Source organism: Hypanus sabinus, chromosome 4 (genome assembly GCF_030144855.1).
Source record: "Hypanus sabinus isolate sHypSab1 chromosome 4, sHypSab1.hap1, whole genome shotgun sequence".
NCBI lineage: Eukaryota > Metazoa > Chordata > Chondrichthyes > Myliobatiformes > Dasyatidae > Hypanus > Hypanus sabinus.
Genome location: NC_082709.1, coordinates 183,881,162 through 183,894,808, shown reverse-complemented (window position 1 = coordinate 183,894,808; position 13,647 = coordinate 183,881,162). Strand labels below are relative to the sequence as shown.

Sequence of the window (13,647 nt, the reverse complement as noted above, 5' to 3'; positions counted from 1 at the left end):
TCAACCATTAGACTCTTTAACAAAAGGGGATAACTGCACTCATTTAAGAACTCTTTTTATCTTATTTCATGCTCATTATTTACTGCTATTTATTTTTACCTGCATTTGCACAGTTTGTTGTCCAGTGTTTACATTTACTGTTCTATAGCTTTGCTAAGTATGTTAGCAGAAGAAAAATCTCTGGGTTGTATGTGGTGACATGTATGTACTCTGATTATAAATGTTACTCTGAAGAATCTCAGCCTATAACATCAACAGTTTACTTCTCTCCATAGATGCTGTCTGACATGTTGAGTTCCTCTAGCATTTTGCCCTGGATTTCCTGCCTCTGTAGTCTCTTGTGTTTACAACTGTGTGAGTCAATGATAAGCTCATATGTGGAAAACTGTGTACATTTCAAGTCTCCCATTTATGGAAAGGATGCAGAAAAGATTCACAGGATTGTACTGGAACTGAATGGCTTGAGTTATATGGAGAGACTGGATACAGAGAGGCAATTCCCCTAGAGCACAGGATGCTGAGACATTTATAAAATGAAGAGGAGAAATAAAGTGAATGGTCACAGTCTTTTCCCTAGAGTTGTGTTCTTTGTTGTTCTACCAAGCATAATGGGGAAAAAAGGAGAGTGGGAGGGGTTAAAGACTATACCATAGGTTTTTGCACGCCTGGGTGACTTCTTCCCGTTTGCTAAAGTTTAGTTCTTCTATCGTGTCTCTTTTGTTTTTCAGGGTGGTTGGGGTTCTGTCAGAGCCTGTGATCTACAGCTGCAACTTCAACTTCACAAGTAGCGGGTTCTCGCTCGGAGCTCGGCAAGCAGACAGTGTTTCGATATGGCCCTGTGGATGACCCGATTCCTTGCCAATGTTGCTGACTGAAAAGTCCCGAGATTAAAACATTGAGACGGTGCGCAGGTGGTATACGCTGCTGTCAAAAGAAGTGCCCTGCACTTGAGTGATCTCCCCCCCTACTCCCTGACGGTGAGCCTGCTGGTCCTCGAGTTGGGGAACTCAGACGAGTGACGGGCAGATTGTGACATTGAAACAGTGAGCTGTTGTAGCAGGAGTGATATCTCTCTCTCAATAATAGCTTTTGATGGACTCTAGATCATGGTCTCTGGGGGGCTTTGCTATTGCTTGCATGGTGAGTGTGGGGGGCATCCTTCTGCTTGAGCAAGTGGGGTGAGAGCTGATGCTTTTGCGTAAGAGGGGAAGGGAGGGCCTTTGTGGTTCTATTATCTGTCAATTGTTCTTTAGGTTCTTTTTCTGATTCATGAATGTCTGTGAAGAGTAAGGATTTCAGGTTGTATAGTATGATACATTCTCTGATATTAAACTGAACCATTGCTATGTTGGCGTCGGAACATGTGGTGACACTTGGCTGTGCTGGTTAACACTAACAACACATTTCACTGTATGTTTTGATGTATGTGATAAAGAATTACAGAAATGTCCAAATATCCCAGCTGGCTTGCACCTTTATCTTCAACCTGAAGCCGAGATTCTTGGGTTATAAAAACGCAGACACAACACAACAGAGGTTTCACCATTACATCTAAAAATAACCATAAATAAAACTTTATTCTTTCAGTTCCTTCACAAGCCTTGTGATGCCATTTTTCCGGAGGGGGATGGGATGACAAGGGTGGCATCTACACCTCTAATATCTTCAACCGTCAAAAAGAACAACTTGGAAAGGTAAATCTCAGCAGACGAAACTGAGATTCTGGTAAAGTAATTGATCGTATGGTATGTTAACACTGTAACAGAAATTTGGTGGGATGAGAATTGAGAGAGGGACATCCCTCATTCTTTAGGAAGTTCAGCTCTTACTTTTGTAAATCAGTCTCTAGTTTTCCCTCGCTTGCTCTTCCCCCTGCTCTTCTTCAAGCTGTATCCGAATCACTATGCGGTCTGTCCTCTCGGGTACAGCCATGAAAGTTCATTATGGTAGATGGATGTCTGGGTTGCAGTTAACTCAATTCCTTTATTTTGTAAAAATGGGTAAAACCAATAGCAGCAAGCAAACCCTGTGACAGGACGGCATGGGGTATATTTCAGAACAAAAAAAAACTGGAAAATGAACAGAAGTCCTGTGTTGGTTGCAGCGTGCTCCCGAGAAGACGACAAAAGATTCCTGCTTCGCTCTTCATCTGCCGTCGGCGGGTGTTCGACTGAGAGATGCCATCACACGAGCGTAGCGCTCACATAGTTCGTGCGTGGAGAAGGAAGGTAGTTTTGGCGGTTCGCGGAAAGCTTTGATCTCGGTCGAGCAGTCCAGCAACTTTGGCAGGAAGTCCGTCAGCTTCTCTTGTAGGTTGGCTACGGAAGCAAGGAGGAGGATTTTATTTTTCAAATTAAATATTGGTGAGGCCAAATTTGTACTACCGTGTGTGTGGCCGAACCCTGGGTGTGTGAGTCTATGAGTCCACTGGGGAAGTCGGAGTTCCAATAGCTGTGAGTCCACTAGAGACTGCAGGCCCGGAAGCCTGTCCCTGAGTTGGAGGAGGACTGTCTGTGCGTGCGTGTGACTGAGTGGGAGGGTGGAAAGGGGCTTTTTTTCACTGCTGTTGTTATTACTTGTGTTGTTCTGCTGAACACTGTGGGATTGCTCTGATGGTGTTGTATTGTGGGTGACACCTGCCAGCTACCTCCAGCACATCGAAGGGCCTAAGGTTGTGTTGGTTGTAAACACCAGTAACACATTCTTTGCACGCTTTGATGTACATGTCATAAATAGATGAATCTGAATCTGAGTTCTGGTCACCTCCCTACAGGAAAGATAGCAGTAAGATTGAGAGAGTGCCGTGGAAATTTACAAGGGATGTTGCAAAAACTTGAGGGCTTGAGTTATAGGGAAAGGCTGAATAGGTTAGGGCTTTATTCCCTGAAGCACAGGAGAATGAGGGGAGATTGGATAAAGGTATACAAAATTATGAGGTAGACAGATAGCTGAATGCAAGCATGCTTTTTCCACTGAGTTTGGATGAGACTAAAACAAGAGGTCATGGGTTAACGATGAAAGGGGACATGTTTAAGAGGAACCTGAGGGAAATCTTCTTCACTCAAGAGGGTTAAGTTGGTTGTAGGCAGAAGTTGGTGGCTACTTCATTAGTAAGGGGGAGAGTGGAGAGAATGGGGTTGGAGAGAAAGGAGTTATAAGCTGTGTCTCCCCTCTCTCATTATGGGCAATGTGAGATCACTGGGTAATAAAATGGACGAGCTGACAGCGCTGGTCAGGAGTCAGAGGACTTTTCGGGAGAGCAGTGTTATGTGTTTTACTGAAACGTGGCTGCACAAGGACATATCCGACCAAAACGTTTTCATAGAGGGCTTCCAGATCGTTCAGGCTGATTGGAATTGCACTGAGAGTGGTAAGCATAAAGGAGGGGGGCTTGCTGTTTTGGTTAACAACAGATCTTGGTCATATTATGATCAAGGAATATGTTTGTAGCCTGGATATTGAACTTTTTGCTGTTGGACTCCAGCCATATTATTTGCCAAGGGAAATCTCACATGCAATTGTGGTTGTTGTGTACATCCCTCCCTCTGCCAACCCGACGTCGGCGTGTAACATCATTCACACCGTCATAGCCAGCACCCGAGGGCCCTCATTACCGTCTCGGGTGACTTCAACCATGTTACCGTTGCTAGAACACTGCCCAACTTCATGCAGTATGTGAGCTGTACAACCAGAGGGGAGAGGACCCTGGACTTGATGTATGCTAACGTTAAGGATGCATACAGCTCCTCTCCTCTCCCCCCACTGGGAAGGTCAGATCACAACCTGGTGTATCTCAAACCCTGCTACATGCTTCTGGTGAAGAGTAAACCTGCAGCCTCAACGTCAGTGAGGAAATGGTTGGGGGAGGCTTATCAGGCACTCCAGGGTTGTTTTGAGGTGACAGACTGGCAGGCCCTCTGTGAGCCACATGGAGAGGACATTGATGGGCTCACAGAGTGCATCACTGGTTACATCAACTTCTGTGTGGACTGCAATGTTCCGGCAAGAACTGTTATTCAAATAACAAGCCAGGGTAACAAAGGACATTAAGATCCTGAATGCTAAAAAGAGGGTGTTTAGAGATGGAAATAGGGAGGAGCTGAGGACAATACAGAGGGACCTGAAAGCCAAAATCAGAGAGGCTAAAGACAGGTATAGGAGGAAGCTTGAGTGGAAACTCCAGCAGAACAACATGAGAGAGGTCTGGAGTGGGATGAGGACCATCACTGGGTTCCGGCAAACCAGCAACAGAGGAGCTGAAGACAGTGTGGACAGGGCCAATGAACTTAACCTGTTCTTTAACAGATTTGACACTGTGGCCCCTGCCCATCCCCCACAATTCATCTGTTGTCGGTCCCCAACCAAAACATACTCCACTCTCTCCTCCTACCCCTCCTCACAGCCCCCCACCCTGCTCTCATGACTACATCCCTCCCCCGCCTGAAACCACCGTGGTGGGCTTCACAGCTGAACAGGTGAAAAGACAGCTGAAACGTCTCCATCCAAGCAAGGCTGCAGGCCCGGATGGTGTCAGCCCCAGGGTGCTCAAAGCCTGTGCCCCCCAGCTATGTGGAGTACTTCACCATGTCTTCAACCTGAGCCTGAGTCTCCAGAGGGTTCCTGTGCTGTGGAAGACGTCCTGCCTCGTCCCTGTACCGAAGACGCCGTGCCCCAGTGGCTCCAATGACTACAGACCGGTGGCATTGACCTCCCACATCATGTAGACCCTGGATAGACTTGTTCTAGAGCAGCTCTGGCCTATGGTGAGGCCACACTTAGACCCCCTCCAGTTCGCCTACCAGCCCCGACTAGGAGTTGAGGATGCCATCGTCTACCTGCTGAACCGTGTCTACGCCCACCTGGACAAGCAGGTGAGCACTGTGAGGGTCATGTGTTTTGATTTCTCCAGTGCGTTCAACACCATCCGCCCTGCCCTGCTGGGTGAGAAGCTGACAGTGATGCAGGTGGATGCTTCCCTGGTGTCATGGATTATTGATTACCTGACTGGCAGACCACAGTACGTGCACTTGTGTCAGACAGAGTGGTCAGCAGCACTAGGGCTCCACAGGGGACTGTCCTGTCTCCCTTTCTCTTCACCATCTACACCTCGGACTTCAACTACAACACAGAGTCTTGCCATCTTCAGAAGTTTTCTGATGACTCTGCCATAGTTGGATGCATCAGCAAGGGAGATGAGGCTGAGTACAGGGCGACGGTGGGAAACTTTGTCACATGGTGCGAGCAGAATCATCTGTAGCTTAATGTAAAAAAGACTAAGGAGCTGACTGAGGAGCGTTAAGGCACCAGTGACCCCTGTTTCCATCCAAGGGGTCAGTGTGGACATGGTGGAGGATTACAAATATCTGGGGATACAAACTGACAATAAACTGGACTGGTCAAAGAACACTGAGGCTGTCTAAAAGAAGGGTCAGTGCCGTCTCTGTTTCCTGAGGAGACTGAGGTCCTTTAACATCTGCCGGACGATGCTGAGGATGTTCTACGAATCTGTGGTGGCCAGTGCTATCATGTTTGCTGTTGTGTGCTGGGGCAGCAGGCTGAGGGTAGCAAACACCAACAGAATCAACAAACTCCTTCGTAAGGCCAGTGATGTTATGGGGGTGGACCCTCTGACAGTGGTGTCTGAAAAGAGGATGGAATAATTTTCTTCTTCTTATTATTATTTAATTATTTATGGTTTTATATTGCTATATTTCTACACTATTCTTGGTTGGTGTGACTGTAACGAAACCCAATTTCCCTCGGGATCAATAAAGTATGTCTATCTATTGAGTGGACAGAATGGGGTTGAGAGGAAAAATAAATCAGCCATGGATGAAAAGGTGGAGCTGGCTCAATGAGCCAAATAGCCTAATTCTACTCCTGTCTGATGAGTGGCAGAACATTGGAGGTGCTGACGAAAGGCCTTTCTGAGGTGTGTCTGTCTATGACTTTATGAGGCCTTCTGCGCTGAAATTCTGTGCACTGGATTATGAAATTAAAACTGGTGATGAAGCATGAACAGGTTCTAGGAGCTTATAGATTCAGTAAGAGGGAAGGCAGGTAGAGACATGAAAATGGGAACGAGGATTTTTTAATGAGGATGTCAAATGATTGTTCCCCTCCGTGGATGCTGCCAGACCTGCTAAGTTCCTCTAGCAATTTATGTATTTTGTCCTGGTCTTCCAACAGCTTGTGTTTTTGATTTTCTGCTCCACTGTGAAGTTTTATCACCGTGTATCTACCCCAAAGAAGTTTAAAGCTTCTCTTTGATGAAGTTCGGTGAAACCCTTTCTCACTGCTCCCCCTCTGTGATATACACAACACCTGCAAGCTGGTACACTTTTCCCTCCTCCCCACCTTCTTATTCTGGCTTCTTCCCCCTTTCTTTCCAGTCCCGATAAAGGGTCTTGGCCCAAAACGTCAAGCGCTTATTCCTCTCCGTAGAAACTGCCAGACCTGCTGAGTTCCTCTGGTATTTTGTGCATGTGTTGAAGATTTTAATGCTTGGGTGTATCAGTACAGAAACAAGTGCAAGTTTCTTATCACTTCACTACACAAGACCAGGTGACTGTTTTAAGCCTCAAGCAGGAAATTCTGTATTAGTTAACATTTTGAGTTAAAATAAAGTGCAACTTTGGATGTTGTCTTGGGAGGCCGGCCAAGAGAAGGTTTTTAATTAGATGGATTCCAGTATTTACATTTGAAATGGAAACTGTCAAGGCAAGCCTACAAGAATGCAATTGTATTTCTGCACACAAAAGCTCTTTAGAAATCAGATGAATTCCTCCCCGCTCCGGAGACTGACCTGCAAATAAACTCTACTTGAACCAGGTCAGCTGTTCTTCAGCTGATGAAAGGTCAATAGCCCAAATCATTAACCCTGTGTCTGTCTCCACAGAAGCTGCCTGACCTGCTGGGTAAATGGAAGTGCTAAGGGTGATGGCCAGTGATCCCCGTCAGTGGGCCCAGAGAGCGAGGTTATTGACCCCCATGGAGGAGGGCCCGTGACACCTGTGGTCACTGAGTACTGGGATCAAGATCTATGAGGGAAAATCTAGAGGAACAAAGTCGATCGGGAGAGCCAGATGTCAGACTCCAACGATCTCGGAAGACGGAGGTTGGGTTGGCAGGCTATGAGGACAAAGACCTGTATACCCCAAGGTCAAGGACAGCGGTCAGTGGGCCCCTTGGGTAAGAGTCAGTGATTGGCCAGTTTGATGAGTCCAGGGCCAAGCTCTGGAGGACGGAGACCTGAAAGTGGCTTGTCCTGGGGTTGGAGGCCAAAAGTTGACAGGTCAGCAGGTGGGGGTGTTCTGAACTGCTAAGGGTGGGGGCAAAGAAAGGGGTTTGTTTAGCTGTTGTTGGGCCTGTCTCATTGTACAATGGCTATGTACTGTTTGACTGAACATTGTGAGTGTTACATTGGCACAGGGAGTGTGGCAACACTTGTGGGCTGTACCCAGCAAATACTCAAATTGTGTTGCTGTTGATACAAACAATGCTTTTCCCCGTATGTTTTGATGTACATGTGACTAATAAAAGTATAAATAAAATAATGTAAAAGCAAGGATGTGATACTGAGGCTTTTTAAGGCATTGGCCAGACCACACTGAGAGTATGGTGAGCAGTCCTGAGTCCTTTAAGAAATGATGTGCTGGAATTGCACAAGAATGATACTGAAATGAAAGGATTCATGTATGAAGAGCCCTTGATGACTCTGGGTCTGTACCCACTGGAGTTTAGAAGAATGAGGGGTGATGTAATTGAAACCGATTGAATATTGAAAGGCCTAAATAGCGTGGACATGAAGAGATATTTGCTATAGTGGGTGAGTCTAGGACCAGAGGGCGCAGCCTCAGAATAGAAGGACAGAGGGCCAGAGAGTGGTACATTTGTGGAATTCATTGCCACAGATGGCTGTGGAGGCCAAGTCATTGGGTATATTTAAAGCAGTTGATAGGTTCTTGATTAGTAAGGGTGGTCAAAAGTTACAGGGAGAAGGTGGGAGAATGGGGTTGAGAGGGAAAATAAATCAGCCATGATGGAATGGCAGAGCAGACTTGATGGGTCGAATGTCCTATTTTATGGTCCAATGGAGGGAGGTTGAGCAAGTTGGGACTTTTTTCATTGGAGCATTGGAGAATGGTGGGGGAAGAGATCCCGTAGAGGTGTGAAAAAAATGAGGGACTGAATGTGCAGTTTTCCCTGGGTAGGGCAATCAGGAACTTGAGGGCACCGGTTTAAGGTGAGAGGGGAGAGGAAGAAAAGGGGCAACTTTTTCACCCAGAAATTGGTCAGTATGTGAAGTAAGCTGCCAGAGGAAGTGGTTGTACCAGGTACAATATTTAAAGCCATGTGGATGGGAAAGGTTCAGAAGGATATAAATCAAGTGTGAGCAAATAGGGCTAGCATAAGCGGGAATTTGGTCAGCGTGGTCCAGCTGAGCAGAAGGCCCTGTTTCCCTGCTCTCTGCCTCTATGACAATAATTCCAGCAACACACAGATCTAAAAACATTTGTCCTGTTATCTGATCTAATTTGTTCTTTCAGAATTAGCATCTGGTTTAACATTACCATCCTATGTTGTGAAGTTTGTTGTTATGTGGCAGCAGTACATTGCAATACATAATAAAAATTGTAAATTACACATCCACACCCATATATACACAAACAGCATACATTAAAAAGTTAAATAACTAGTGCAAAAAGAGAAAAAAAGCTGTGAAGTAGTGAATTAATGTTTGTGGGTTCAATGACCATTCAGAACTCTGATGGCAGAGGGGAAGAACCTATCCCTGAATTGTTGAGTGTGTGCCTCCAGGCTCCTGTACCTCCTCCTTGATGGCAGCAATAAGGAGAGGGCATGTCCGGGGTGTTGGGGGTCCGCTTTTTTGAGGCATCACACTGTGAAGATGTCATGGATGCTGGGGAGTCTAGTGCCCATGATGAACCTAAATCAGTTCACAACTTTCTGGATCGAGGATTCTTTAAAGGGTTTGATTCAAAATGTATTGTTTTGTGTAAAAATAATGCTACAGTGCCTATAAAAAGTATTCACTCCCTCTTGGAAGTTTTCATGTTTTATTGTTTTACAACATTGAATCACAGTGGATTTAAATAGGCTTTTTTGACACTGATCAACAGAAGACTCTTTCATGTCAACGTGAAAACAATTTTCTATAAATTGGTCTAAATTTATTACATTTATTAAACACAAAATAATTGACAGCTTAATTATTCACCTCCATCAAGTCAGTATTTAGTAGATGCGCCTTTGGAGGCAATTACAGCCTTGAGTCTGTGTGAATAGGTCTCTATAGCTTTGCACATCTGGGCACTGCAATTTTTCCCCATTCTTCTTTACAGAACTGCTCAAGCTCTGTCAGATTGCATAGGGATTGTGAGTGAACAGCCCTTGTCAAGTCCAGCCATAAATTCTCAATTCGATTGAAGTCTGGACTCTCTGACTTGACCACTCCAGGACATTAACTTTGTTGTTTTTAAACCATTCCTGCGTACTCTTGGCTTTATGCTTGGGGTCAGTGTCTTGTTGGAAAACAAATTTTCTCCCAAGTCACAGTTCTCATGCAGACTGCATCAGATTTTCCTCCAGGATTTCCCTGTATTTTGTTGCATTCATTTTACCCTCTACCTTCACGTCTTCCAGGGCTGCTGCAGTGAAGCATCCCACAGCACAATGGAGCCACCACCATGCTTCACGGTAAGGATGGTATGTTTTTAGTGTGTGATGTTTGCCTTACACGAAACATAGTGTTTAGTTGGATGGCCAAAAAATTCAGTTTTGGTTTCATCAGACCATAGAGCCTTCTTCCTGCTGACTTCAGTCTCCCACATGCCTTTCAGCAAACTCTAGTCGAGATTTCATGTGAGTTTTTTTTCAACAGTGGCTCTCTCTTTTTCATTTTCCCATAAAGCTGCGACTGGACACCCGGACAACAGTTGGAAGCACAGTCACTCCCATCTCAGCCACTGAAGCTTGTAACTCCTCCAGAGTTCTCATAGGTCTCTTGGTGGCCTCCCTCACTAGACCACTTCTTGCATGGTCACTCAGTTTTTGAGGATGGCTTGCTCTAGGCAGATTTACAGCTGCGTCATATTCTTTCCATTTCTTGATGATTGACTTAACTATACTCCGGGATAATCAGTGACTTGGAAATATTCTTGTATCCATCACCTGACTTGTGCTTTTCAATAACCTCTTCATGGAGTTGCTTGGAGTCTTCTTTTGTCTTCATGGTGTAGTTTTTACCAGGATACTGACCCACCGGCAGTTGGACCTTCCAGATACAGGCCTATTTTTACGACAATCTATTCAAACACCTTGACTGCACACAAGTGATCTCCATTTAACCAATTATGACGTCTAGAACGAAATGACTGCACCAGTGATGATTTGGTGTGTCATGTAAGGGGGGGGGGGGGGGGAATACTTAAGCAATATCAGTTATTTTGTGATTTTGATTTGTAATTAATTAGGATCAGTGTCAAAAAAAGCCAAATTAAATCCACTGTGATTCAATGTTGTAAAATAATAAAACATGAAGTCTTCTGGGGGGGAGGGGTGAACAATTATTACTAGCATTGTATGTGCCTGTGGTGCTGCTGCAAGTAACTTCCTCATCTGTACCTATCCATACAAGTACTTGTGCATCTGTCAATGAATTTGCCTTTGACTAAAGACAATCGGGCAGTACGGTACTGAAAAATACAAACATACTGTTTGTATGTTCTCCCCGGGACTGCCTGGGTACCCTCCAGCTGCTGGTTTCTTCCCACATTCCAAAGATGTTAGGGTTAGGGTTGTCAGTTGTGGGTACTGGAAGCATAGTGACACTTGCAGGCTGCCCCCAGCACATCCTTAGAATATGCTGGTCGTTGACACAAACAGCATATTTCGCTGTATGTTTTGAATGACCTTTGACGTATAGATTTAGAAGGGTAATTGGTCACGTGGGTGTAATTGGGTGATGTGGGCATCTTGTGTTGGGAAGGCCTGTTACTGAGCTGTATTTTAAAATTAAATAAAATATAAAATAAATAAAACTCCTGAGATTTTTGTGATGTGTATGGAAAGCTCAGTGCTTATTCAGCCACACTTACGTTCCATTTCCTGCCCCAGATAAGAGCACCATCGGTTCCTCATGTCCTCCACTGCCACAATGTCCTTCTCCTCCATTTCATCCACCAATAGCAAGGGGAGGCAGGGGACGACCAACTCGTTCATCGTGGCGAGTCCTTCCTCCACTTCCTGGTCATCGCCTGACTCAAAGAGAGAGGCCGCATGCTCGTTCAGTTTCTACCAAGCACAGAAACAGAATGTGTCACACAGCCTTAGATGGGCTATCAACCTGGAGAGAGCAGCCCCAAGAGAAGGAGTACTGAAGTGTTTTTATGGATGAAGGATTACAATTCTGTGGACAGAGGGCATGGTTCCCTAATGAACAGAGAATCAGAATCAGGTTTATTATCACTGACATACAGCTGGTCGTGAACTTTGTTGTTTTGCAGCAGCAATACAGTGCAATACATAAAATTACAATACTATAAATTACAATAAGAAATATATACATAAGTAAATAGTGCAAGAAGAGAACAAGCTGGGGTCCAAAGATCCCTCGGTTAATGGTAAGGCTCCATGCCATAAAAACAGTTGGGAACTGCTGATTTAAAGGCTCTAGTCACCTCATTATAGGGAGGATGAGGAAGCTTTAGAGAGAGTAGAGAGCAGATTTACCAGGATTGCCTGGATTAGAGAGCATGTCTTACAGCAGGGTAGGGCTTTCCTCTCTGCTGCGAAGGAGGATGAGAAGTGACTTGATAGAGGTGTACAAGATGGTAAGGGATAGCCAGACTCATTTTCCCAGGGTGGAAGGGTTCAATGTTGAACCTTTATGGGTGGAGTTAAAAAACTGCAAGGGTAAAAAAACCATTATGGGAATCATATATAGGCCTCTAAATAGTAGCCAAGATGTGAGGTTAAGATTGCAAAGGGAGCCGGAAAAGGCATGTAATAAACGTAATGACACAATTGCAATGAAAGACTGCAACATGCAAGGGGATTGGGAAAATCAGGTTGGTGTCAAATCGCAAGAGAGGGAATATGATGAATGCCTATGAGATGGCTTTTTAGAACAGCTTGTGCTTGAGCCTACTTGGGGAAAGGCATCTTCGATTGGGTGTAGTAATAACCCAGATCTTATTAGGGAGCTTTAGGACGCAGTGATCATAATATGATTGAATTCATACTGCAGTTTGCGAGGTAGAAGCATAAGTCACATGCAACAGTATCACAATGGAACAAAGGGAATTACAGAGGCATGAGAGAGGAGCTTGCCCAGGTGGATTGGAGGAGGATACTGGTGGGGATGACAGCAGAACAGAGATGGGTGAAGTTTCTGGAAATAGATCACAAGGCACAGGACAGATATGTCCCACTGAGGAAGCAGTTCTCAAATGGCAGGGATAGGAGAATATAGTTAACAAAGGAAGTTAAGGACTGCATAAACGTCAAGGAAAGGGCATATAAGGTAGCAAAAGTGAGTGGGAAGTTAGATGATTGGGAAGCTTTTAAAATCCAACAAAAAGCAACTAAAAGAGCTATACGAAGGGAAAAGATGAAATATGAGGGCAGACTAGCCGATAATATAAAGCAGGATATCAAAAGCTTTATAAAGAGTAAAAGGGAGAAGAGCGCTGATATTGGACCACTGGAAAATGATGCTGGTGAAGTCGTAATGGGGACAAACAAATGGCAGATGAACTTAATGGGTACTTTGCATCTGTCTTCATTGTGAAAGATGCTAGTAGTGTGCCAGAGGTCTGAAAGTGCCAGCGAGCAGGAGTGAGTGTTTATTCCCCTCCATAGATGCTGAGTTCCTCCAGCATTTTGTGTATATTACATCGATTCGGTGAAGTTCTACTTACAAGCAAACACTCCCGCCTGTAGTGTGACATCAGCTCCTCATCGTGTCCTCTGTACATGCCTTTGGACAGCAGCTCTTTGTTATATTGGTATGCATGGATAAGATAAATCAAAGCTTCACTGTAACTGTAAAACAAGATAGAGAAAGGTACTCAGTACTTCATATACAGCACCCAGCAACACAAGGAGAGGCCTACAACACTTAGAAAGTCAAGGGAAGTAAGCAGATAGAAATGCTGCAAAGATCTGCTCCAAATCCCACACACATTCCTGATGGAAAATGCCAGGCTCTTCAGCCCCTGATGTTGGAGCACAGAACACGACAGCACTGTACAGGCCCTTGACCAGAAGACATAGAAGCAGAATCAGCCCATCAAGTCTACTCCGCCATTCCATCATGGTTGATATATTATCCCTCTCAACCTCATTCTCTTGCCTTCTCCCCATAACTTTTGACAACATTGTAAATGAAAAACCTATCAACTTCTGCCTTAAATACACCTAGTGACTTGGCTCCCACAGGTTTTGGTGGCAATGAATTCCACAGATTCACCATCTGCTAGCTAAAGAAATTCCTCCTCATCTCTGTTCTAAATGGACACCTCTCTATTCTGAGTCTGTGTCTTCTTGTCCTAATCTCACCTACTGTAGGAAACATCCTTTCCACATCCACTCTACCGAGGCCTTCCAATATTCAACAGGTTT

The 13,647-nt window shown here is 44.8% G+C and overlaps 1 protein-coding gene across 4 annotated transcripts in view; it reads right to left on the bottom strand.

Annotated features, from left to right (window-relative positions):
* Positions 1–1,558: 1,558 nt before the first annotated feature.
* Positions 1,559–13,647, bottom strand: part of usp25 (ubiquitin specific peptidase 25) — a 224,423-nt gene continuing 212,334 nt past the window's right edge. For all 4 annotated transcript variants that reach the window (XM_059968975.1, XM_059968976.1, XM_059968977.1 and 1 more), the window contains 3 exons: positions 12,945–13,068; positions 11,121–11,316; positions 1,559–2,318 (listed from right to left, as the gene is read on the bottom strand). In XM_059968975.1, the coding sequence (XP_059824958.1) occupies positions 2,146–2,318; positions 11,121–11,316; positions 12,945–13,068 (493 nt within the window). In that variant the 3' untranslated portion in view covers positions 1,559–2,145. The remainder of the gene's footprint in view (positions 2,319–11,120; positions 11,317–12,944; positions 13,069–13,647) is intronic.